General features: G+C 43.3%; 3 protein-coding genes across 3 annotated transcripts; all 3 read left to right on the top strand.

Moving 5' to 3' along the window:
* Nucleotides 1-479: 479 nt before the first annotated feature.
* Nucleotides 480-2,034, top strand: LOC135675078 (E3 ubiquitin-protein ligase ATL4-like). The gene has a single exon (XM_065185347.1). It carries the CDS (start codon nt 534-536, stop codon nt 1,662-1,664), a length of 1,131 nt encoding a protein of 376 aa, XP_065041419.1. The 5' UTR covers nt 480-533; the 3' UTR covers nt 1,665-2,034.
* A 537-nt stretch (nt 2,035-2,571) lies between these two features.
* Nucleotides 2,572-3,075, top strand: LOC135673953 (pectinesterase inhibitor-like). The gene has a single exon (XM_065183347.1). It carries the CDS (start codon nt 2,572-2,574, stop codon nt 3,073-3,075), a length of 504 nt encoding a protein of 167 aa, XP_065039419.1.
* Nucleotides 3,076-3,771: 696 nt separating this feature from the next.
* Nucleotides 3,772-4,281, top strand: LOC135673952 (putative invertase inhibitor). The gene has a single exon (XM_065183346.1). It carries the CDS (start codon nt 3,772-3,774, stop codon nt 4,279-4,281), a length of 510 nt encoding a protein of 169 aa, XP_065039418.1.
* The last annotated feature ends 23,080 nt before the right edge of the window (nt 4,282-27,361 follow it).

Here is a 27,361-nt window from a genome sequence, read left to right as displayed (position 1 = left end):
TAAACCCACAGGTGGGGCAGCCAATCGATTGCTTAGGGCTCTTCAGAACTAAAGTTGGCCTGTGTTTGATGGTCTTACTCGTCAATCAACAACACAAATCAACGGCGGAACATTCACAAGCACACGGCACACCCATGGAGAGTCGGTACCAGAGATTACCTCGGCCGGGAAGAGAACTGATGGGAATAATGTCCTGCGGTGGCTTCATCTGGAGGCAGTGTTCACTGTTCCCCGGCAATTTATATCACGCTTTGTACTCCTTCGAAGATTCAAAGTATGATGCTTCACTGCTACTTAACCGAATCCAATGTGATTTGGTGTTATATCGGTCAAACAATGCATGCACGTATTTTTCCTTCTTCTTCGATTTGTGATTCCATTTTATATTATATTATATATAATGTATATATTTATATATTATTCTACATTTTTACGAGGAGATTAGAAATACTTTAAACTTTAAAATGTGTAAATACATGTGCACAGAGAGCAGAGAGAAGGAATGGCAAGTGCAAAGCCGGACTCCACTATATATGCACGGCCACACAGCCTACATCTCCTTCGCCTTCACCAAGATGGCAGCTCCGCCTTCGCTGCGACCCCTTAAGAACTTGCCTCCCACAGCGGAGGCCTCTGGCGGCGCCACCAACTCCGCCGCTATATCCCTCAGTCCCAGCCTCTTCATCATCTCCGCCATCGTCGCCTTCGTCTTCGTCGCGTCCGCCTCCATCCACCTCCTCCTCCGTTTCCTATCCTCGCGCCGTCGCTCGTCCTCCGTCGCTGCTGCGCCGCCGCTGCCGCCGCTCTTCCAGCTCCGCCACTCTGATTTCTCTTCCCCTTCATCGTCCGCTGCTGCCGCTGCCGTGGCCTCCGACTTCGGCCTCTCCGACCAAGACAAGGAGGCGCTCATTGACTCCCTCCCGCTGTTCTCCCTGGCCTCCTCGCTCGCCGTCCTCCCCAAGTCTTCGCCGGACTGCGCTGTCTGCCTCTACCCCTTCCGCCCACACGACGAGCTTCGTCTCCTCCCGGCCTGCCGCCACGCCTTTCACTCCCGGTGCGTCGACCCATGGCTCCGCTCCACCCCTTCTTGCCCTCTCTGCCGTTCCTCCATCGCCCTCCCCGCCCCGCCTCTCCCACCCCCGCCACCGGCGTCGCTTCTTACCATCGCCTCTTACGGGAACCCCTCCCGGTCCGGCAGCTTCCGCGTCGAGATGGGCAGCGTGAGCCTGCGGACCCCAACGGAAGCGGAGCCAGCCGTGAACCCTCCGCAGCACCTGAGGACGTACTCCATAGGGTCGTCGTTCGAGTACGTGGTGGACGAGGAGGTCGAGGCAATAGTGGCGCGGATCCGAAGACGGGCGGAGAAGGAGGAGAAACGGGAAGCGGCGGCCGAGCCTGCCTCCTCCGCTATCGTAGCGGGGCCGGCTCCAGCGGCGGCGGAGGCGACGGGGGTAGGAGGGAGGGGATGGCTGCGGGCGTACGTGGACCGGCTCGCATCCTCGGCCTCGACCTCCTTCTCCTCGTTCCGTTTCTCTGGGCAGTGGAGCCACCGGTACGACGGAGGCGGGGTCGCGCGATACTCGTCAGATTTGGAAGGGAGCGCGCGGCGGGAGGCGGAGGAGGGTGGCTACTACGTCTTCTACAGGTGGCTGATAGGGGCATAAAGGTCACTTCATTCCCTCCTCCTCGTCGAAGCACCCTTTCGTGCGCCTCCACATGACTGAAGTACCCACCCACAGCATTCCCCTACGACTACGAAAACGTCCTCGCGGGCCCCGACGTGTCTCCCTCTGGACGATAAAACCCGGAGGGCCCACAAGCCGGTACACATAGAGAAGCTTCTTGTAGTGGCATCAGTGGGCCACAACGGCCGCTGGTTCCCGAGAGATAGGATCATGTGTTCATCGTTCTACGTTTCACGTTTGGCATTGGAGGAGGGACTTCGAATTCTTGTAACTTTGTTTTGTGCTGTTGTATTGGGATGATGATGATGATGATGATTTGAAAGAGAAATAAATGGAATCAGTCGAGTCAGTGATGATCTGTGAAGGGCACCACCAACGCCTGTACCGTAGTGTTTCAATGTGCACCACCAACTCCTATTGCCTGCAAGCCTTCAACTTACATATATTTCTTGTCAGGAATTCTTTAGATTTCATGTCGATCAACAGCTTCCATGGATGGCGCTCTTCATAGATCATGATGAATCAAGAAGACCTTAATGATCACTTAGCCTGAAGGTGTCCGTCCCATCAATATATATCTGCAAATCTATTGTGGCCCCAGGAGGACTTTTGATCCCCAGACCGCAGTCGAAGCCCCTACCGTGACATCAGTCATTCGTGTACGCCACCAGTTTTGGTGGCGACCAACTCATCTTAGGTTGTGGTCTCGGATTCAGCTCGGCCCAATTCAGGACTCAGAGCTCGTATCACGTGCAGCTCACGTTGTCAACGGACCATCTACGACGACAGAACCCGAGCTTTATATTGCGTGCCGAAGGATTCAGCTCACCGATGAACGTATCATTTCCTCCGAACCCTCGAGTTGAAACGAGATCCGTGGAGAAGAATGAGGCCCTACGATGTGTCCTGCGGTCTCCTTCTCATTCTGTTCCTCGCCCTCTCAAGCCTCTCCTCTGCAACCGAGACGATGGAGAAAGCCTGCAACCTGACGATCGACTACCACTTCTGCATGAAATCCCTAAAAGCCGACCCTCGAAGCCGTTCGGCAGATCTCCGAGGCCTCGGCGCCATCGCCATCGACCTATCCATCGCCCACGCCAACGCCACCACTTCCAAGCTGGAGACCCTGCACGCCAACGCCTCCAACCCCTACACCAAGAACAAGCTGGAGGCGTGCTTGATACTGTACCGCAACGCACTGCCGCCGCTGCAGCTGGCGGCGGAGTTCTTGGCGTCCAAGCACTTCGGTGTCGCCAAGGCCATGATGGAGGCGCCTGTTTTCGCCCCGGGGAGCTGCGAGGGGCTGCTGGGCCATGTGCTGGCTACGGAGAATGACAGCGTCTTCAATCTCATGCTCATGGCTAGGCGATTCGCAGAGGCATTGGCATAAGCTACCCTCCCCCATGTTTGCATGTTTGTGCTTGTCATCCAAACCGCGATCTCGAATAAGATCATCGTGTTCTTGTTTGCTGTGTTCACAGAATGTCCAAGGCAAAGTGGACGCCGATTTCTGACCTTAACAACGACTTGCATGGAGATTATTATGAGAAAACATGTTGTTGGCCTACGTCTTGAATAAAATTGATATTGGAGAGTAAATCTTGATCGACAATGTCGTAAATGTTGGGAGAGTGCAGTGAGGGATGAAGAAGTCATTCATCTATACATTTACACCCAACCGAATCATAAATCGATTTACTATCCACAATTACCTTCGTATAATTTATGGACAGCCTCCTTAAATGTTCACGACCAACCCGTGGTTCCTCTTATTGCACCGAGTCCATGGATGGGCATTAAAGCTTTGCAGTGAGGAAGCAGCGGTGGTGGTTGCAATGGAGACACCGAGAGTTATTGCGAAGAAAAAAGGTTTCGGGCTTTAAAATCCTTCACATGTCGTGCTGAACAGCGGGAAAAAAAGCAATCTACGTGTCGACTATAAGATTATTTCTGTCAAATAATTGTAGAAAATTCACCACGAAAATTATTACAATTGCCATATTGAATGAACTGTGACCTGTGTTCTTCCCGTATTAAATAACCTTCACTCAAGCAGACCACGCCGAGGCCAGGGCAGCAAAACAAGATGAGGCCCTCCGTGTTCCTCTCTCTGCTTCTTCTTCTTCTTCTTCTGCTACCCTTCATCCGAGCTATCTCCTCTTCTCCCATCGAAGACGTGTGCGAATATGTGCAGGACAGCTACGTCGACAAAGGATACTGCATCAGAACTCTCAAGTCCGACCTCAGGAGCAGCAAGGCTGACGCCAAGGGCCTGGGCGTCATCGCGGCGGAGCTGACGATCGCCAAGGCCACGGTCATCAGGTCACATATCAAGGAGCTGCTGAAGAATGCTAGCAATTCCTACGACAGGAGACGAGCCCAAGCTGCTCTGCTGATCTTCTCAAACGTGATCCCGTCCTTGCGGTGGTCGGCGGATTCCATAGCCTCCAAGTTCTATGCCAGCGCTGGAGCCGTGCTCTTCGTGGCCCTGGATGCGGCCTCAGCTTGTGTAGGAGTGGTGGAGCTGGGTGATGCGGCTGATGACTACGTCAACCTCACGTTGCTTGCTCAGGCCATCACCCTCCATCTGCGTTAGCTTTCAAGTTTGTTCACCTTTTCTTCTCTTTGTCCTGCTCTACGAGGAATAAGAACTACTGATTTGGGTGACAATGCTTTGCCAGAAACAAATGCATTGATGATGAATAACAACCACGTACCACAAAATAAGACAATTAAGCTCACAAGCTAGTGAGAGCACAGACGATGATGAGGCAGCTTGTGTTACTTAATCGTGATCCACTCACTCGCATTAACCGGATCTAACAAGACACCCATGCGAATGAAAGTATGTAATTTGTGCGTCCGTCCCTTCGTCTCTGAACGCTCTCATGTTGACATGTACGTACGTATACAGATACGCCCAGCACTCAATGCAATATGCGACTACGTTTTGTAAGGCACCCATGAGGTTGACACGTACGTACATATACAGATACGCCCAGCACTCAATGCAATATGCAACTACGTTTTGTAAGGCACGCATGAGGTTGACACATACGTACATATACAGATACGCCCAGCACTCAATGCAACATGCAACTACGTTTTGTAAGGCACGCATGAGGTTGACACGTACGTACATATACAGATACGCCCAGCACTCAATGCAATATGCGACTACGTTTTGTAAGGCACGCATGAGGGCTCCTCGTGACTCTAATAGCGGCATTAATGACCACCGCATTTCACCGGCTCACCTCACCGGTTTAATGCACATCTTGGTTAGTTGACTGTTAAATTTTTAATGTCCGTTAGTTGACCGTGAACTGACTGCAAGATCACAGCCCGTCGGTGTAACAATTAGAATATATATATATATATATATATATATATATATATATATATATATATATATATATATATATATATATATGGTGATTTCATTTAAAAAGCTCCCTTTTTCATTTGAAACTTACTATTCATGTTTTTTTTACAATTGACAATCTTTTCTTACTATTTATAAATAAATAAAATAAAATATTATTTTATTATTTACAATCATGATATAACTGATTTTATTTATTTATTACTTATAGCACCATGCTCCTTATTGATATTGACTCGGAGGAGAAGATGACGAGAAAGAAAGAGAAAAACGAGGTAAAGAGAGTATAAATTTATTTATAAAAGGATAATTTAGAAAATATTAAATATTTTTTTAAATATGATTATAAATAGTACAGAGGGAGTTGTAAATAATAATTTATTTTTTTATTTTTTTTCCCAAAATATGCTCCAGTTTCTTCATCAGTTTTAAGCCATTATAATGTCTTCATTTGGCTTATCTCTAATATTTTTTAATAACATTTATAGTATTTTTATTGACATGTTAAAAATATTATAAAACTACTAAAGAACACTATAAGTGACATCATATTGTCTTCTTTAGTTATCTATTATAATATTATATTTTTAGCTTATAGAAGTTTATTTGGATCATTTATAATATTTTTAAATAAACTTTATAACATTTCTACTGTGGTGGTCGAAATACTATAACAAACTAATTTTTGGTTTCTATTTGGGTGATATTAAACTATTATAAATAACTATTTCAATCCTAGTATAACATATCAAATGTTTTCTAGTATATTTTGATTTCATTTGACTCACATTAACTGTTATAGAATTTTTAATAAGATGCTGAAAATAATATAAAAATATTAAAAAAATATTATAACTAATATCATATTGTATTTCTTTATTGTTATTACTTATAGACCATTAAGATATTAAATTTTAAGATTTAAAATTACTTTAACTGAAGTCATAAATTCATTTATATCATTTATAATATTTTTATTGTGATGATAAAAACATGATAACAGATTTTTTTAAAAAAAATATTGAAATTGATGAGAGATATTTTTAAATGTTAGTTAAAATAGGGGCGCCATTTTGGATAACTCATTGGGGATTACATGAGGAGAAATGTCTATTGGCAGATAAATCAAGTTGGATCGGTCTAGACGGCAGATCAGTTTCCTATGTTCTTTTACTCCAATAAAAATACCGATCCGCCAAAAATACTACCAAAGCAAGCTCCTCTCTACTCCCAAGATAACCGCCAAACCCCAGCCCTCTGTTCCCCTCGGTCGACCACGGTCGACGACGACCAATGCCGGGACGAGGGGTAAACCAAGATCGAAGATCCCATCGATAAGCCTCGACGTAGGTGGAGTGGGAAACGAGGGAGAAAAAGGCGGATGCTACTACTTGGGGTTCATGCTTTGTGTTCGTCATTCCTCCATCATCCTTTATCAGGTATTTCTTTCATCCTCCCACCTCTCTCTATCTTCAAGCAAGCGAGCCATTTTCGGGTGGTCCTTGTTGCTGCTTCGCTTTTCTCTGTGATTTCTCGTTCTAACTTCGTTGTGTTTGGTGCGAGGCCCTTCTTTTGTGGCTTGTGAAAGCTTCTTTTGATCTTGGTTTCCAGAATGCACTGTTACTCTAAATCTTGATTTTTCTTGCTCTTTTCCTTTATAGAATGAATGCCTCATCTCCTTTCTTTGATTTATTTGATAAAATTTTATACCAAACAAAATAGCGATATTAGTTTCTCATCCATTTTTTTGTTTATCTCGTTAAAAAAGTATTTCTGAAAATTTATCAAGGTGGACTCGTACTCTAATTTCTAATCAATACACAGCAAAATGTTGTCTTGCTTAGGTCGAATCAAACATTTTTGGGACGAAAAATCTTTTATTCCATCTTTATTATCACAATAGCTTTTGATCTCAGACACCAAAACAACTGTCAATTATTAGGAGCATCGTTAATGTACAGGGTAAAGGAAATCCACTATACATTTCCATATATATATATATATATATATATATATATATTGAACGCAAGCAGAGGCACAATTAATACTGTCATTTTTTTTTTGCAAAATTAATACTGTAATTACTACAACAAATGAAACAATTAGCACTGTAATCCATTGAGAAATAAAATATTACAATCATATACACCGACTTTAACAAAAGAGCGACGAGGTCTATTTGACTTAATAATAACAGAACAGAAAGTTGTTATGTTTGTTTTTTCTTTGCCAAAATTAGAGATGGCACGACGGTGAATAACGCGCAATAATAGGGCCAAAGCGTTGACGAAATCCACGCACGTCCGCTAGGTTACGCGAGCGGTCAGGGCACAACGCCACTTCATTGCCGGCAGGTGGCCGGTGGTCGCGCTGGCAAAGCGCCCTCTGAATATCTCCGAAAAACCCGGATCTGTTCGCCGGCCGGGGCTCGGCCGCACCAGCGGGTTGAGGCACATGGCGAACCCGGCCAAGTCTGCGCCGGTGGCAGTGGTGGTGCTTCGCGGTGTCTCCCGCCGGAAGTAGGGCGTCGAGCGCCACCACATCCCACCTGGTGACTCCGTCCTGTTCCCGCTTTACGTCACGGACACCATGGGTTTGGGCGACAGCTCCTGGTTCCCCCCGCGGCAGTACATTCTCGGCCGTCCAGCCACTACCGCCCCCGGAACAGCCGTGATATCTTCTTCTTCCGGCGGCCGTGGGTGAGCGTTGGGACCCACTGACTTGATATCGGGGACTTGGGGCGCTTCGTATCTCGCTTCGGTTCCTCGGATTTTGGGTGGTGGCCGAAGAGGATGGACAGGATACAAAGCTTGCCGGAGCCGGACCGCCGGCTAACGGAGGAGGAAGGCCCAACCTCAGGAGCACCGAAGGAGAGATTGTGGTTGGGAGCGGAGGCGTCAGGTTCCCTGCGACAGGCCGAGGGGGGTAGGGGGAGGGGAAGAGGCCGTGGCTGCAGCGTGGAGGGATGGCCGAGCGAGCACTCCGTTCGGGGAGCGACTAGGGCGAGGAGGCGATCGCGGAGGCAGGAGGCGCAGACGCCCGGGCCGTCCTCGTACGGGTGGTGCATGCACTTCATCTTTGCGCCGCTGGCGCCTCGGTTCCTCTCCTCGCTTCCGCCATTGGAGTAGTGGTAGCAATAGGAGAGGAAGAATAAAAATAGACGTTAGGGTTTCAGCTTCGATTCTCTCGGATGGCGTAAAGGAGGAGGAGGAGGAGGAGGAGGAGGGAAGGATTCTTCTTCTTGGCTGGTTCGTGGTCTTCGTCTGTTTCGTATGGTTCCCTCTCTCCCGTGGGCCATAAATTTCTAAGGCACCAGGTTTTGTTTTGCATTATATATATATATATATATATATATGTATACACACGGTCCGCTTTGGCTAAATCTTAATTTATTGGCATATTTGATGCATTTAATTAAAATATATGGGCTGAAATCTGAACTCGGAAATTAGGCCTATTTTTTTAATTAAAAAATATTGGGTCTAATTGGCGGCATGTGATGGCTAGGATTTCGTTCAGATTGGCCTGCAACAATGCATGCGTCGCTACGTGTGTTTGGCACAGTTTCTAGGTTACGGGACTTGGAAAAAACAGGGTGATAATAAGGAAGAGAAATGGATGATTATTTTAAGGCAATCGACCTTCAAGGGTTTGTCAAATTTTTCATAGATAACAAAAAAAGAAACAGTTACCTCCCTATTTATAGAATTTTGACTTTAACTAAATTAAATAGACTTAATAAATACATAAAAAATAAAAGGGTCATAACAATTTCACCTCCTTTAATTTAACCTTATCCTCAAGGTTGTGTAGTATCAAATTCTGAAAACTTCTCCTTAAGTGTGTTGTAGGACTCCCAAGTGGTATCTTTCTTTGGTAAGTTGGCCCATCGCATCAACACTTCACTTATATTACAACTCGTCGATCAAGTATGGCTTGTGGTTGAACTTGAACTTCCCCGGTAGTAGAAGTGTCCGGCAAATGGTGTTGCACTATCACATCTTCACCCAACTTTCTCTTAAGGCATGAAACATGAAAGACCGGATGTATTTTAGAGCTAGCATGCAAATCCAAGTGGTAGGCAACTGGTCCAATGCATTTTAATATCTTATAAGGCCCAAAAATCTGAGGAGATAGCTTTATAGAAGATCAGACCTTTATGAAAGTTTACTTGTAGGGTTGAAGACGAAGGAAAACCCAATCACCCATAGTAAATTCTTGTTCACTTCGGTGTTTATCAACTTATTGTTTCAATATTGCTTATGCGACTATGAGGTTATCCTTTAAAAGCTGAATAATCTTATTTCTATTAATCAATTCCTTGTCCACTTGATCAACTTTAGAAGAACCAGGTATATATTTTGTAATTGTAGGTGAGGGTTGACCATAAACTGCTTTAAATAGAGTCATTTTAATAGAAGAATGGTAAGAGGTATTATACCACCACTCCGCCCAGGGAAGCCATTTAATCCATTCCTTCGGCTTGTCGCTAGTAAAGCATCGGAGGTAATTTTCTAGGCACCTGTTTACCACTTCAGTTTGCCCATCTGTTTGTGGATGATAAACAATGCTCATATTCAGTTGAGTACCCTATAAATGGAAAAGTTGTGTCAAGAAGGAGCTAGTAAAAACCTTGTCTCTATCACTAATAATGGAACGGGGACTTCCATGTAATTTAGCTATGTTTTCCATAAAAATACGAGTAACACTTGTAGCAATATAAGGATGTCGTAAAGACAGAAATGAGCATACTTTGTAAGCCTATCTACGACTATAAGTATAGTACTTTTTCCTTGAGATGGTGGGAGTCCATCAATGAAGTCTATAGATATGTCGATCCAAGTAGCATCGGGAATAGGGAGGGGCTATAGTAAGCTTGGGGTGGCTACTGTCTCACTTTTGTGACGCTAGCAAACATCACATTCTACAACAAATTTCTTGATGAAAATTTTCATACCTTTCTAGTAAAAAAAATGTCGAACTCGCTTATAAGTGTGGAGAAATCCCGAGTGACCAACAATTGGTGATGAATGGAACTCCTTCAGAATTATCGCATGGCAAGAAAATGTAGGGCAACCACTATTCGGCCTTTATAGTGCAAGTCCACCGAATCCCAACTATAATTTGGGATAGAACTTGGGGCTTCTTCTAATTTTTTTGTGATATTTTGGATCTTAGGATTATCTAACCATTCCCTTCTGATAACTTCCAAAGTCTCGTAAATAGGAATAGAAATAACTACTAGTTCAGCTTGTTCTAGAAGGCGTGAGAAGGCATCTGCTACTAAATTCTCACTCCCATTTTTATAAACGATCTCATAATCGAATCCCAGTAGCTTTGTGACCCATTTCTGCTGCTCTAAAGAAGAAATATTTTGCTCTAGAAAATATTTAAGGCTTTTGTGATCAGTGCATATTTGAAACTACCAACCAATTAGGTAGGGTCTCTATTTTGTGACTGTATGTATTATGGCTAGCATCTCCTTGTCATAAATGGATAAACTCAAATGGGAATGGGAAAGAGCCTTACTAGCGTAAGCGATAGGCCGACCTTCCTGCATTAATACAGCCCCTATTCCAGCTCCAGAAGCATCAGATTCAATCACAAACAACTTATTAAAATCGGGTAGAGCAAGCACTAGTGTAGTAGTCATTGTAATTTTCAAGAAATGAAATACCTGAGTTACCTCTTCTGACCATTTGAATGTATCTTTCTTTAGAAGTGACGTCAAGGGGGCACTGATTTTGCCATAATTCTTTATAAACTTTCGATAATAGCCCGTTAGTTCGAAAAACCCCCTTAAAGCTTTGATTGATTTTGGAATTGGCCAGTCTGTCATCACTTGGATTTTTGAAGGACCAACTGCAACGCCCTTTTGAGATATGATACGGCCGAGGTACTCAACCTCAGGTTGCCCAAAACTGCACTTAGATTTCTTGACAAAAAGATCATGCTCACGAAGAATATTAAAAATAATTCATAAATGTAATAAATGACTTTCTAGAGAATGACTATAAATTAAAATATCATCAAAGAAAACCAAAACAAACTTACGGAGATGAGCTAGAAATATATTATTTATTAAACTCTGGAAGGTAGAGGGCACATTGGTTAACCTAAAAGATATTGCTAGAAATTCATAATGGCTGTTATGTGTTCTGAAGGTAGTTTTCTAAACATCACTTTTATATACTCTGATTTGATGATGGCCCGATCGTAGGTCCAATTTAGTGAAGACCTGAGCTCCTCCCAATTCGTCCAATAGTCCATTATGATATTTATCTTTCATTGTAATGTTGTTGAGTGCTCAATAATCGACACACATCTGCCATGAGCCATCCTTCTTTTTGACCAGTAAGACTGGGGAGGAATATGGGCTAACACTAGCTCATAGAACTCCTGTTTTGAGCATCTCTGTAACAATCCTCTTTATCTCTACCTTTTGGAAATGTGGATATCTATAGGGTCGGACGTTGGTTGATGCTTTCCCGAGTAATAGTGGGATCTGACGATCATGACATCTAAGAGGTGGAAGTCTGTGTGGCTCTGCAAATATATCTACAAACTCTGTTAGCAATGATTCAATATTTTCAGTTAGGATGTTCACTGTCATTTCCTTTTCAATATTCTGCAATTGCACCAAGAATCCGGTGTGTATCTTCCGGAGGACCCGCTCTATCCGATGGCTAGTGATAGTTGCAACCTTACCTCCGCGTCTTCCTTTAAGAGTCACCTGCTTTCTATTAATAAATAACTTCATAATTAGCTTAGAAAAATTCTAGGAGGCATCACCTAGGGTTGATAGTCATTCAATTCTGAATACCACTTCATAGTCTTCCAATGGTAATAAAAAAAAATCCACAAGTAATTCTTGGCCTTGCAAAGTTAGTTTTATCTTTGAGCATTTGCTATCACAGGTTAAAATCCGTCCATCGACGACTTTGACTTCAAATTTGTCACAACATTTGATGTGGTAAGCCAATCGGACTGTAACTTTCCTATCCATAAAATTATTAGTGCTATTCATATCAATCAAAATAATGATAGGCTGGTGTTTCAGAGTTCCCCCAATTTTCATAGTTTATGGATTAGAGTAGCCAGCCAATACATGCACGGTATGTGTAATGGCTTCAACATCTTCATTAGTTTCTACATCCTTATGATCGAAATCCGACACTTCTACTTCCGGTTCCTCCTCGATTGGTTCAATCATCAAAAGTCTTCCTTGTTTACATCGGTACTCCTTACTCCACTTTTCATCGTAATGCCAATACAAACCCTTTGCTTACCTTTCTTTGAGTTCTTCTCGGGTTAGTTTGCGAGTGTTATGATTTCGACTAAGAGTAGATGAGATAGGTTGCTTGGTAATCACATGTTTATTAGCACCTCTGTTTCGATGATATTCCACATTGATATTTTCCTCGTGTAAGCATGTAAATGAAATTGCAGCCATTATAGTGCGAGGTTGATGAGCGTTAACCTCATACTTAATCTCTAGAATAAGCCCTTCAATAAATGTATCCAAAAGTTATCATTCTAACCAATTTATAGCTTGGTTTGACAATATTTCAAACATACTATGATATTCCAATACTGTAGAAGTCTTACAAATTTTGGCGAGCTGGCCATCAATATTCTCATATTCGGATGGGCCAAAGCGAACAAGAAGCCCTCTTTTGAACTACTCCCACAAAGGAACTCCGTGGTAAGTTTCGTACCAATCGTACCACTGGATTGCATCTCCATCGAGCTGGATTGAGGCCACTTCTACCTTAAATTCTTCTGGGGTTATGTGAAAACGAAATTTTTTTTTCGCCCTAGAGTTCCAACTGGTCGGATCTCTATCTTCCCATCGTGGAAATTCTATCCTAATGCATGAGTAGTGTGTGTCACCATCCTGGGTCCCTTTTTCTGCACCTCCCAATCTATTCAGTGTAGAACTTGAGCTCCCATCTTGTTGAAACTGGCTGAAGTACTCCAACAAGCTTTTTTTGAAATCATGAAGGGTTTCTTGTAACCGATTCTCAATTCTGATTTCCAACGCTTCCATTTATGCTTTCACTGAGTTATCGACAGCCATTGCGTACGATTGTAAATCGGTAATCCCTAGTTCTTATTTCTAATGTCTGGTCAAAGGCATCCATACTATGGCTGCGAAGTTGTCGAGGAAACGGACACCAAGGGTAGTGTTGCGGTTGTTCCGAGGAGGAAGAGGTGCTGCCCTGTGTTTTGGTCGCTGCGTGAGATGAGAGCGTCGAGGGCTGGAAGGCGACGGCTGCAACTATTGTGACTCACAGGAGCGATCGTCGAATAGTCAGGTTGACGCTGCGATGATGGCAACCGGCAACTACGGTAGCGGAGGCAGAACAAGAGGGAGCGGTCGTTGAAATGGCTGGGGTTGAGGTTGTTGGGAAATCATAGGGGGGGCGACATCATATGCGCAGCGGAAGAACAAGAAAGCAAAAAATCCCCGATTCCCAAAAAGATGTTCATCGTCGTGCGAAGATTGGTGCGCAAAATCCGCAAAACACAAAACTGCGTATAGAGATTGTGTTACCTAGGGAGATCGTATATCCCTGTTTCCTTGCAGATCCTTAGGAGAGGGTGAAGGAGGTCAAGCGTCCTCCTCTCTAGCGGTGATCCACACAGCAGGGTTGCGACGACGCTCCTCAAAACTCCAGGCCTACTCTGAGGTGGAGAGGGAGAGGAGAATAGGAAGGGCAAGCAAAGACTCTAGCCTATGAGGCTGTGAATCCCTCCTATTTATAGAGATCCCGTGTCAAAACCCTAATGGGTCCTTTCCTTAGTGGGTATTGGATCTGCATCCAATAAGACAAGGGCTCCGTCGGATATCTCATATCCGAACCTCTACTCATCGCAATGCCTACCATATGTGTGTGACCCTCTAGGCCCAATATCGAGCTGGCCGTGAGTCATACCTGTCAGAACTCCTTCTGACTGAGTGAATTATTATCTCTGTAATAATTCACTCGACTCATCGACTACGGAAGTACTAGGCCACTACGCCGTAGTCCCCAGACGATATAGGGGAATCCAATCCATTGGACCTGTCTGTCCTCAGTTACCATGTACCTATAGTCCCTCATCCATCTAATATCCCAGAGACCGTATATCGAGCATGGTGCTGTCAGACCCATACGGTTTCTACTCGAGTCTCGCTCTAATCGGATTCTCCCGGAGAACTCTTTCTCTCTCAACCCGAATGACCCTGGCCAGGGATTTGTCTGAGCAAGAACACATGGGATATTCCTCTCATGATACCGAGAGTGGATGATCCTCTATCGACACTCAATAGCCCTCGTAAGGTCGACTACCACTCCCAATGACCAGCTGTACTAGATCTGGGAACAGCCAAACCTATAAGTCTGGTATCAAAGAGTGGAGCACTCATACAGGACATCCTTGGTGTCTCAAGTCTAAGAACCAGATACACCACTAGGACTACGGAATCGTTGTCTGACAATAAGGCATTATCAACCATCCAGCATTCCGTAAGCGGATCAATCAGTGAACTCATTCTCCAATGAGCACCTGTACTGTATCCCTAGTGTCCCTACACGAGCAGCTATGAGACCAGCTGCATCCATCATATGGACGGGTATACAGCACACCAGTCTATCCGGTTATCACGATGTCCCTCTCGAGTAACCTATGACCGGGATTATTTAGGATATGTGTTTAAAGGTGAATCGGTCTCATTATCGTGATCTCATCACGATCCGATTCCCATTGCACAAATCCAAGGACATCACAATATATATGCATTTATGCAATAGTTATAAAGTGATATACGCCAAAATATAATAAGCAAAAAGATTCTGTATCAAGTCACACGTGCCATCACTCACGTGATTGGCTTGCTGGACACTTATGACTAGCAATCTCCCACTTGACCTAAAGCCAATCACCTATGTGTCTGATCCCCATCAGACCCCTGTGACGCTCAAAGACAAAATGAGACAACGGCTTTGTCAGTGGATCTGCAATGTTATCTTCGGATGGAACTCTTTCCACTGCTACATCTCCTTGGGTTACGATCTCTCTTATAAGCTGGAACCTCCTCAGAACACTTCTGATAAGACCCGGGTTCCCTTATTTGAGTAATCACCCCATAGTTGTCGCAATATAAGGAAGTCGACTTGTTGCTATCTGTATCGACTCCCAAATCTGTGATGAACTTCTTCACCCAGACTCCCTCCTTTGCTGCATCTGATGCAGCAATGTACTCCGCCTCTGTGGTCGAGTCAGCAGTGGTATCTTGCTTGGAACTCTTCCAGCACACTGCTCCTCCATTCAAGGTGTACACATACCCTGAATTCGACTTGCTATCATCGACATCAGACTGAAAACTTGAGTCAGTGTAGCCTTCAACCTTAAGGCTATTACCTCCATATACTAGTAAAAGATCCTTAGTCCTTCTCAAGTACTTAAGGATACACTTTACTGCTTTCCAGTGCTCCAAGCCTGGATCCGCCTGATACCTGCTCGTGACACTCAGAGCATGCGCTATATCAGGCCTAGTACATAGCATGGCATACATGATAGACCCTATTGCTGAGGCATAAGGTATCATATCCATGTTTGCCCTTTGGAATTTTCCATGCCAAACCTTTTGACAATGGTTTCTATGTACCTGGACTGGGACAAGCCAAGCATCCTCTTGGATCTATCTCTATAGATTCTAATCCCCAAGATATAGGATGCTTCCCCTAAGTCCTTTATGGAGAAGTGTCTAGATAACCAAGCCTTTATTGTGGATAGCATTCCTATGTCATTCCCAATGATGAGGATGTCATCCACATATAATACCAAAAAGCTAATAGCGCTCCCACTTACCTTTCTGTATACACAAGGCTCATCTTCGTTCTTAACGAAGTCATAAGATCTGATTGCCTCATCAAATCTTATGTTCCAACTTCGGGAAGCTTGCTTTAGTCCATAAATGGATCTAAGCAACCTACACACCTTATCTGGGCAGTTCTTGGACACGAATCCCTCAGGTTGCATCATATACACCTCCTCCTCCAGGTTCCCGTTGAGGAATGCGGTTTTCACATCCATCTGCCAGATCTCATAATCATAGTGTGCTGCAATAGCCAATAGAATTCTGATGGATTTTAGCATTGCTACGGGTGAGAAAGTTTCGTCGTAGTCAACACCTTGCCTTTGACGATACCCCTTAGCCACTAGCCTTGCTTTATAGGTCTCTACCTTTCCATCTACTCCGATCTTTTTCTTAAAGATCCACTTGCAACCGATGGGTACAATACCTTCGGGTGCATCAACTAGGTTCCAAACCTTATTGGAGTACATAGAATCCATCTCAGAATTCATGGCTTCTTGCCACTTCCCGGAGTCTATACTCATAATAGCCTCCTCGTAGGTCTGAGGATCAATATCCTCTACATCCTCTGCTCTAATATGTCCCACATATCTCTCAGGAGGATGGGATACTCTATCAGACCTGCGTAAAGTTGAAACTTGTGTATTAGATACCTGAACAGACTCGGGCTGTAGAGTGGTGCTTGAGCTTGGTTCTCCAACCTCGCTCAATTCTATCATTCTCCCACTGTCTCCGTCAAGAATGTGTTCCTTCTCAAGGAACACTGCTCTCTTAGCTACAAAGACCTTTTGGTCCTCGAGATGATAGAAGTAATACCCACAAGTTTCCTTGGGGTATCCCACAAATTTACATCGCCCTGTCCTTGATTCTAACTTATCGGGGTTGTGTCTTTTAACATGGGCAGAGCAGCCCCAAATCTTAACAACCTTAAGATCAGGCTTCTTCCCTTTCCATATCTCATATGGTGTAGACACTACCGACTTAGTTAGAACTCTGTTCAGAAGGTAAGCTGCGGTTTCTAGGTCATATGCCTAGAATAAGATGGGTAGGTCAACGAAACTCATCATGGACCGTACCATATCTAATAATGTACGATTTCTCCTTTCAGAGACACCATTGAGCTGAGGTGTATAAGGAGGTGTCCATTGGGATAATATCCCATGGTCCTTGAGGAAGTGAGTAAACTCTGTACTTAAGTACTCACCTCCTCGATCTGATCGAAGAGTTTTGATACTCTTTCCAGTCTGGTTCTCCACCTCATTCTTATACTCTCTGAATTTCTCAAAGGCCTCGGACTTGTACTTCATTAAGTACACATATCCATACCTTGAGAAATCATCAGTAAATGTAATGAAGTAGGAGTAACCTCCAATGGCATGAGTTGACATGGGTCCACATACATCACTATGTATGAGTTCCAACAACTCAGTGGCTCTCTCTCTAGTTCCACTAAATGGAGAGTTGGTCAGTTTTCCACGAATGCAAGGCTCACAAGTTGCATATGACACATAGTCGAATGGATCTAGATATCCATCATTTAGCAACTTTTGAATCCTTCTTTCATGGATGTGACCTAGCCTACAATGCCACAGGTATGCACTGTTCAACTCATCTCGTTTCCTTTTGGACACATTTATATTCATGATATGTGGAGTGGTGTCTAACATAAATAAACCATTATGCAATGTTCCTTTCGTGATGATCTTATCATCTAATAATATCGAACAACCATTGTTCTCAAAAACAAATTTATATCCACTAACTGTTAAACATGAAATGGAGATAATGTTTTTGATAATAGAAGGAACAAAATAACATGCATCTAATGCAATAAAAGCTCCACTAGGCAGATGTAGGGCGACCTCGCCAACAGCTAATACAGCAACTTTTGCTCCATTACCCATCTTGAGGTCCATCTCGACTCTCTCTAGTCTCCTAGGCCTTGCCAGAACCTGCAACGAATTGCATATATGATAAGCACTACCGGTATCCAATACCCATGTGTTATCATAAGAGTCTGACAAATGGAGACTGATCATGAATGTACCTAAAGCTTCATCAAGCTTTTGTTTCGCCCTTTCTGCAAGGTACTCTTTGCAGTTTCTCTTCCAGTGCCCATCTTTACCATAGTGGAAGCACTGGCCTTTGTCCTTTGTTGGGTCTTTCTTAGCAACCTTTGCTTTACCTTGTTTGCCCTTGCCCTTTCCCTTCTTAAGGGACCTTTTTGCTTTCCTTTTCTTTCTGGTCTCACCAGTGTAGAGAACTGGCTTCTCTTTCTTAATAGTACTCTCTGCCTCCCTCAACATATTGAGGAGCTCTGGGAGAGTCACCTCAAGCTTGTTCATATTAAAGTTCATTATGAACTGTGAAAAGGAATATGGTAGGGACTGAAGCACAATGTCCACACACAAGTTATCCTCTAGGACCATTCCTAGACCTGTGAGTTTCTCTATCCACTCAATCATCTTTAGGACATGGTTCTGAACCGGTGTCCCCTCAGTCATCCCAGCGCGGAAAAGGCTCTTGGATATCTCATATCGTTGAGTCCTTCCCTGTTCCTCAAACAATTTACGGACATGTAGGAGAATGGATCTGGCATCCATCTTTTCATGTTGTCTCTGTAACTCTGGAGTCATAGAGCCCAACATATAGCACTGAGCAAGAGTGGAGTCATCAATGTACTTCACGTAGCGAGCGATCTCATCCTCGCTTGCCCCTTCTTCGGGCGTAGGCATCACTGTATCAAGGACGTACACGATTTTCTCCGCTGTGAGAACAATTCTCAAGTTACGGAGCCAATCCGTATAATTTGGACCAGTGAGGCGGTTGACATCAAGTATGCCACGTAAGGGATTTGAAAGCGACATTTTCTGAAAATAAAGATGTAGCAAAAATGAATAACATGCAGATTTTGCAAGAAATAAACTATCAAGATATGGACTTCTATCTTAATATGCTCCCACTATTTTACTAACGAGTCACGCGACACCCTCAGCACGTGAAACGGAAGTCTCCGGCAGACTTCTAGTGGGGATCAGGATCCAATCAGCGTCTTAGTGTAACCTCGAGGGACTCGACCAATCACACTAAGCCTAAAAGGTAGACAACTCTTGCCGATCACAACTCCTTGTGATTCCCGTCCTGTTCGGCCTCCGAATCACCATGGCCTCGAGGGACTCGACCAACCATGATGCTCGGTTAAGTCAACACCTTCGTTACAAGATGAGTCTGATTTGATGATATACCCTCGAGGGACTCGACCAAGCATATCATGCCCTCAGGTCACCGGTGACATCTCTATGTCGTAAGCAAGATAGCGAATCGCGATATAGGTGAGTCTCGAGGGACTCGACCAACTCAACCTACACCGGGATTCGGTTCCTACTCATAACGATGGAAGGCCACGTGGGTCAATCTAATTGCCTCACGTTTACCGACTTAATTTTATCGAGAGATGTTTCTATGATTTGGTCTCCTAATATGACATGTCACACATATACATATTTAATATATATCTACATCGCATGCAAATATATATACATATCTAGTATGTGTATAAGCAATCACACCAGATGATCATGGACCACAACCTAATATGATTAGGCCCGAGCCAGTAGGCCTAATCACTCACATCAAGATCTATGTGTGCAACGGTGCATCTCCATGCCTTGTGATCGTCCATCTCGTCCTCGTCGGTTCCGTTGACATCTTGATGCATCTCCATGCATCACGATCGTCCGTCTCGTGGGTCCCGCTATGGCATCCACGCTCCCGCTGCGCCTCCTCATGTGATTACAACTTAATCATAGACACGCAGGCCCGACAATAAACGAGAAATATAATGGAGGTTCGCAGACCTCAATAATAATAATCACAAGTACACACATCACACGGTCCATGATCATCCGTCCACTCATCATACATCACATGTATAAATAATCATCATCATGTAGGACTACTAGATAATAATAAAAATAATAATCAACTAAACCTTTTAATTAATTAATATTTTCTGAAATCAGGGATATATAGGGAATTTCTCAATTCCTAAGGGTATTTTCGTAATTTGGACAAAAGACAGAAACTGGAATTTCTCAAATTCCGAGGGGGCAAAACTGTCTTTTTGCCCAGAAAACCCTAATGCCCTTCTCCCCCTTGCTGCTGCGCCGCCGCCGCCGCCACCCTGCTGGCGGCGGCCTGTGCGGCGAGGGCGAGGGCACTGCCCTCGCTTGCAGGTGGCACGCCCGCTGGGGTCGCTGCCGCTGCAGGTGGGCGCCCCCGCGGGCGCCGCCGCCTCCGCGGGCGGTTCTGCCCGCGAGTCAGCGCCCGCAGGTGGTGCTGTCTCGCTGGCGGCCGCCCCTGCGGGGTTTTTGCCCGTGGGAGCAGCGGCCACAGGCGCCGCTGCCCTGCGGTGCCTCAGCCCGCGCTGCTGCCCCGCGGCGCCTCTGCCCGCGGGCTCAGTAGCCGCAGGCGCTTCTACCGAGCGGGCTGCCAGCCCCGCCGGCCGCAAGCCTGCTGCAAGCAGACCGTCGGCCGGCTGCTGCAGGCACAGCGCTTGCGCATGCGCCGGCGCTGTGCTGCCTGGCTGCGGCTGCGGCTGGCTGCAGGCATGCAGATCGAGGGCAGCAACTGTTGCTGCCCTTCCTTGCTTTTGCGTCAACGATTTTGACGTCAATATTCTTCCTAAACACAACACACGCAGTTCAAAAACCAATCATTCGCACGAACAACCTGGCTCTGATACCACTGTTGGGAAATCATAGGGGGGGCGACATCATATGCGCAGCGGAAGAACAAGAAAACAAAAATCCCCGATTCCCAAAAAGATGTTCATCGTCGTGCGAAGATTGGTGCGCAAAATCCGCAAAACACAAAACTGCGTATAGAGATTGTGTTACCTAGGGAGATCGTATATCCCTGTTTCCTTGCAGATCCTTAGGAGAGGGTGAAGGAGGTCAAGCGTCCTCCTCTCTAGCGGTGATCCACACAGCAGGGTTGCGACGACGCTCCTCAAAACTCCAAGCCTACTCTGAGGTGGAGAGGGAGAGGAGAATAGGAAGGGCAAGCAAAGACTCTAGCCTATGAGGCTGTGAATCCCTCCTATTTATAGAGATCCCGTGTCAAAACCCTAATGGGTCCTTTCCCTAGTGGGTATTGGATCTGCATCCAATAAGACAAGGGCTCCGTCGGATATCTCATATCCGAACCTCTACTCATCGCAATGCCTACCATATGTGTGTGACCCTCTAGGCCCAATATCGAGCTGGCCGTGAGTCATACCTGTCAGAACTCCTTCTGACTGAGTGAATTATTATCTCTGTAATAATTCACTCGACTCATCGACTACGGAAGTACTAGGCCACTACGCCGTAGTCCCCAGACGATATAGGGGAATCCAATCCATTGGACCTGTCTGTCCTCAGTTACCATGTACCTATAGTCCCTCATCCATCTAATATCCCAGAGACCGTATATCGAGCATGGTGCTGTCAGACCCATACGGTTTCTACTCGAGTCTCGCTCTAATCGGATTCTCCCGGAGAACTCTTTCTCTCTCAACCCGAATGACCCTGGCCAGGGATTTGTCTGAGCAAGAACACATGGGATATTCCTCTCATGATACCGAGAGTGGATGATCCTCTATCGACACTCAATAGCCCTCGTAAGGTCGACTACCACTCCCAATGACCAGCTGTACTAGATCTGGGAACAGCCAAACCTATAAGTCTGGTATCAAAGAGTGGAGCACTCATACAGGACATCCTTGGTGTCTCAAGTCTAAGAACCAGATACACCACTAGGACTACGGAATCGTTGTCTGACAATAAGGCATCATCAACCATCCAGCATTCCGTAAGCGGATCAATCAGTGAACTCATTCTCCAATGAGCACCTGTACTGTATCCCTAGTGTCCCTACACGAGCAGCTATGAGACCAGCTGCATCCATCATATGGACGGGTATACAGCACACCAGTCTATCCGGTTATCACGATGTCCCTCTCGAGTAACCTATGACCGGGATTATTTAGGATATGTGTTTAAAGGTGAATCGGTCTCATTATCGTGATCTCATCACGATCCGATTCCCATTGCACAAATCCAAGGACATCACAATATATATGCATTTATGCAATAGTTATAAAGTGATATACGCCAAAATATAATAAGCAAAAAGATTCTGTATCAAGTCACACGTGCCATCACTCACGTGATTGGCTTGCTGGACACTTATGACTAGCAGAGGTTGTAGTGGAGAATAGGAATCGACGGTAGCACTACGGGGAACAAGGGTAATCAGTGATTTGCCTTGTTTTTGTCACTAGGGCAAGGGGGAGGCTGTGAGGATCACGGCTGGGCGACGAGTGGCGTCGTCACTAGCTGGGCAGTAGTAGCGATGGTGGTGGTAGTCGGCGTTCGTAGTAATAAGGGGATCCGCGACTGCGACAACAAGGGGACTCGCGACTGCGACGGTGGTGATTGCCTTGTTTCGATCACCACAGATGCAGAGCAAGGGGGAGCAGTGGTTGGGAGGCGAGCAAGAGCAGCGCTTGGGAGGCGAGCGATGATCGTCGCATGGTGGCTGGCAGTGGTGGTGGGTTGGCTAGGGCAGCGTCGTCGATGGGCGACTGCGAGGGGTGATCCACTGGTTGGGAAACAGCGGGCGCGACCTTCTTGCTCAAGCGAGATGGGGAAGCGAGGAGAGAAGGTTGCTGGTCGGAGCGCAGCTGCAACAGTGGGCACTGGCTAGGGAGCAACGGTTGCATTGGTCGCCGGCCAGGAAGCAGCACCAGCGGTGGAGAAGAGGCAGTGGTGGTCAGCGTCGGGAAGCAAAGGTTCCTTCTCAGTTGAGAAGGAACAACGTTCATGGTGTCGGCTTTACCCTTTCTCATAATTTTTTTTTATTTTTTTATTTTTTTTATGATAGCTACATCAATCACTACAGTGAGATACCAAGGATCGTCGCTCTGATACCAAATGATAAAACCCTAAAGTTTTATCGTAAAAGAAGGAAGAGAAATAGAAGATCGCTTTGAGGGGATCGACCTCCTTGATGAGTTTTGACTTTAACTAAACTAAACAGATTTAATAAATATATAAAAAATAAAAAATATATAAAAAAATAAAAGGAAAATAAAAGGTCCTGTGTGTGTGTGGACAACTACGTATCCTTTAGTTTCATGAGCCACGATGTTTTCTTTCGAAGAACAATAAAAAAGCTCTAGGCTTAGAATTCTTTGACTTTTATTAGGATAATTTTGGTGTTTTTAACCTCGGAAACATGTTACCTTCGACTAGTCCGGGCTCTGCCTCTGTTTGAATCCACCACATTTTGTGAAGTGGTCTGATCGTCTTTATCTAATGCTTACATTTTGAAGTATTTAACTCACAACCATACTATTGCACCTGATCAGTAAATTGTGAGAACAACAAGGGTTTGTTGGTTTATCTTTTTCCCATAGAACACTACTTTGAAAGGTATAAGATATTTCCTGCTTCATGAATGAGTTCAGAAACCTTGGGAGGTGGAAGGAACAAATCTTTGAGCTTTGAATTCCTCCGAAACACAACATAAACTTCGTTACGCTTGAGACACATAAATCTCTCTATTGGAACTATGGGAAAAAGCAATGACGAGGATTCTATATTTTTCAGACTAAGTAATATCAGATATTAAAGAACATATGAACGCCCGTGATGGGATAAAAAGAGAGAATAAATTTTATATACAAACAAATACAAACAGACCGAAATATAATGAAATTAAATAAAAATTATAATTAAATAGAATATCAAGATTTATATAGAAAATCTCTTAAATGTGAAGGATAAAAACCACGAGACAAACCAGAGATAATCCACTATAAGAATAATGAATATACAAATCTCAGAGTCTTTTGTCCAAATCCCATACAACAATATCAAGAGAATAACTAGGATACAAGGATTATGTTACTGTGTACAATATCCAAATACTTCCCAAGTAATTACAGCAAGAATCTACTATAGATCTGATCTAACCTGAGATGAGAACACTGTCTGGATGATTAAGAACAATCTCTCTGAGTTATCCTTATCTTCTTCTCTTTCTTTCTTTTAATTTTCTATCATTTTCTCTTATTTTTTAAATCAAGTTGCTCCTGTAATTTTCTGCCTAGTTGTTATAGTTTTTCTCCTTATTTTCGCAGCTACCACCTCCTCTTATTGGATCTAGGGTTAGATTAACGGGGAGGTGGGCTATAGGTTGTTAAAGCTCACTATGAGTCGAATTCATGGACTATCAGCCCAACAACCTCCCTCTTTAACCTATAAGAGAGGCTGTCTTATGACTCTTCAACGTGAAACTATATCGACCAATTGTCGACATATCTCTTACCTTTTTTTTGGTAAGGTTTTTGTTAGCATGTCTACTCCGTTGTTATCTGTGTGAATTTTTTGAAGCTGCAACTACTTCTCTTCAAGTACATTTCAAATCCAGTGGTATCTGACATCTATATATTTTGACTTGGAATGAAAAACTGAATTCTTACATAAATGGATGACACTTTAGCTGTTATAATTTACCATATACTTTTTTTGTTTCAGTTCCAATTCTTATAAGAATTCTTTAACTATAACATTTCTTTGTAAATCTCTATAGCAACAATATATTCTGCCTCTGTGGTAGAGAGAGCAATATACCTTTGCAATCTGGATTGCTATGACATAACTCTCCTTACAAAAGTAAGTACAAAACATGATGTGGACTTTCTCGTATCAATATCTCTTACCATATCTGTATTTGTGTAACATGTCAACACAGGTGGTCTACCTCCAAAACTTAAACAAATCTTAGAGCTCCCTTTAAGATGTCTAAAGATTCACTTCACTGCTGCCTAGTGCTTTTTGCTTGGATTTGCAAGAAATCTACTAATAACATCTATTGCATATGTGATGTTCGGCCTCATACATACCATTGCATATATTAAACTTCCAAATTGATAAAGCATAAGGAACCTTTTGCATTTTCTCCTTCTCCTCATCACTTGACGGATTCTGTTATAAGTACAACTTGAAGTGACCTGCAAGAGGAGAACCAACTGGTTTTGCATTGCTTATACTGAACCTTTTCAATACATTCTTGATGTATTTTTCCTATCACAACCAAATCTTCTTGGTTTTTTTGTTATAGGAAATCTGCATGCCCAGTATTTACTTTGCTAGCCCCATGTCCTTTATTACAAAAGACTCACTTAGTTCCTTCTTCAACTTATCAATTGTAGACATATCTTTCTCAATGATAAGCATGTCATCAACATAAAGTAAGAGAATAATAAAATTCTCATCAAATCATTTAATGTACACATAATGATCTGAAACTATTCTTTATATCTATTTTTATTCATAAATGAATCAAACTTTCTATACCACTATCTTAGAGCTTGCTTTTGCCTATATAAGCTCTTCCTTAACTCGCAGACAAAGTTCTCTTTACCTTTGACTTTGAAGCCTTCTGGTTACTTCATATAAATTTTCTCCTCTAAATCACCATGAAGGAAAGCTATCTTCACATCTAATTACTCAACCTCCAAGTCTTGGCTAGCAGCAATACCAAAAGCAATATGAATAGAAGATATTTTAACAACAGAAGAAAAAATCTCTTCAAAGTCAATACATTTCTTTTGACTAAAGCTTTTCACAACCAATCTAGTTTTGTACTTTGGTTGAGAATAATATTCTTGAGTCTTCAACTTGAAAACTCACTTATTCTTCAAGGCCATAATTCCTTTTAGTAGTTGCACCAAATCATATATGTGGTTCTTTTGTAGAGCATCCATCTCTTCCTATATAACAACTAACTACTTTTTTTCTGCTCACTTTCAACTACTTAGTAACTCTTTGGTTCACCTTCATCAATAAGCATCATATACTCATCTATAGAGTATCTTATAGAAGGTTGACATTGTTTAGAAGATCTTCTTAATTGAGGTTATGTGGGAAGTTGCTCCCCAACTTCTTCTTGCTCAATATGTCCTATAGGTATATCAACATCAGGTTGTACATTGTCTTCCTACACATCTCCCCCATCACCCTAATGTATTGGAGGAAAAATTGGGTCATAATCTATTAATCCTTCTACAAAAGTCTTAGTTGTGCCTTTTTCTTCAAATCCTCAAGGGTTTAATCCTAAAAAAAGATCACATCTCTACTTTTAAACACCTTCTGCTTTTTTGGATCCCAAAGCCTGTAACCAAACTGATCATGTTAGTAGCCAAGAAAAATATATTCTTTTATTTTATCATCTAGGTTGGACCTCTTATTGTTTGGAACATGTGCAAATAGATGGCAACCAAACACTCTTAAATGCTTGTAGGAAATATTTTTCTTTGATTATATATGTTCTACAACATCACCGTCTAGGGTTGTACATGGTGACAAGTTGATCACATCAATTGTAGTCCTCAAAGCCTCATCCCAAAACTTTTTTAGGTAGCTTGGCTTGTGAAAGCATATATCTTATCATTTCCATGATAGTGCGATTCATCCTCTCTGTAATTGCATTATGTTGAGTTGTACCAGAAACTATCATATTATGTTGGATGTTATGTGACCTACAATAATCATTAAACAACCATATATACTCACCACCATTATCTGATCTTATGTATTTCAATTACCTTTTTGTCTCGCTTTCAACTCTAGCATGAAACTCTTTGAAAACATTAATAACCTGATATTTGGTCTTTATAGCATAGACCCAAACTTTCCTAAAAAAATCATCTATAAAAGTGACAAAATAAAGTGCACCATTGGACTAGGAACATTAACAGATCCACAAGAAGTTTTTATCCTTAAAGGAGCACATACATTTGTATAAACATGATATAAGGCATGTATTTTTCTAGATAAAGCATGACTAGCAAAAGAAACTCTGTGTTGTTTACCAGCCAAACAATCGATACAAGGGTTCATACATAGCCCTTTTTCGCTCATGTGTCCCAATCGCCTATACCACAACTCCATGCTGAAGTCTTTCTCTATAGCATTCAGTTTCTCACCATAAGCTTTGACCTACAACCTATTTAAAGGGTAACATTTCTTTCCACTAGCCATAATGAGAGAATCCTTATTGAGCTTCCACTGCCCTTTGTGAAATTTACTATCATAGTCTAATCTAGTCTTCCAACTGAAATTAAATTCAACATCAAGTCAATCATATGCCTCACATCCTTAAGCATTAACTTGCAGCTAAGGTTGGTCTTTATGTGGATATCATCTATGCCAATGATATCAGCCATGCCATAGTTGCCCATCTTGACAACACCAAAATTTCCAAGCCTATAGGTGGTAAAAAACTCCCTCTGTGGTGTAGCATGATAAAAAGTACATATGTCAATCACCCACTCAAGATTCTGATACACACAAGAAAAAATATCATCAAAAGGAG

This window comes from Musa acuminata, chromosome BXJ1-5 (assembly GCF_036884655.1).
Source record: "Musa acuminata AAA Group cultivar baxijiao chromosome BXJ1-5, Cavendish_Baxijiao_AAA, whole genome shotgun sequence".
NCBI classification, from domain to species: Eukaryota; Viridiplantae; Streptophyta; class Magnoliopsida; order Zingiberales; family Musaceae; genus Musa; species Musa acuminata.
Note: the sequence above shows the minus strand (reverse complement) of the source record. Positions and strands in the feature narration are given on the sequence as shown.

Bases quoted from the DNA above. Each gene is read 5' to 3' on its own strand.
- LOC135675078 (XM_065185347.1), top strand. From the start codon at position 534: ATGCACGGCCACACAGCCTACATCTCCTTCGCCTTCACCAAGATGGCA.
- LOC135673953 (XM_065183347.1), top strand. From the start codon at position 2,572: ATGAGGCCCTACGATGTGTCCTGCGGTCTCCTTCTCATTCTGTTCCTC.
- LOC135673952 (XM_065183346.1), top strand. From the start codon at position 3,772: ATGAGGCCCTCCGTGTTCCTCTCTCTGCTTCTTCTTCTTCTTCTTCTG.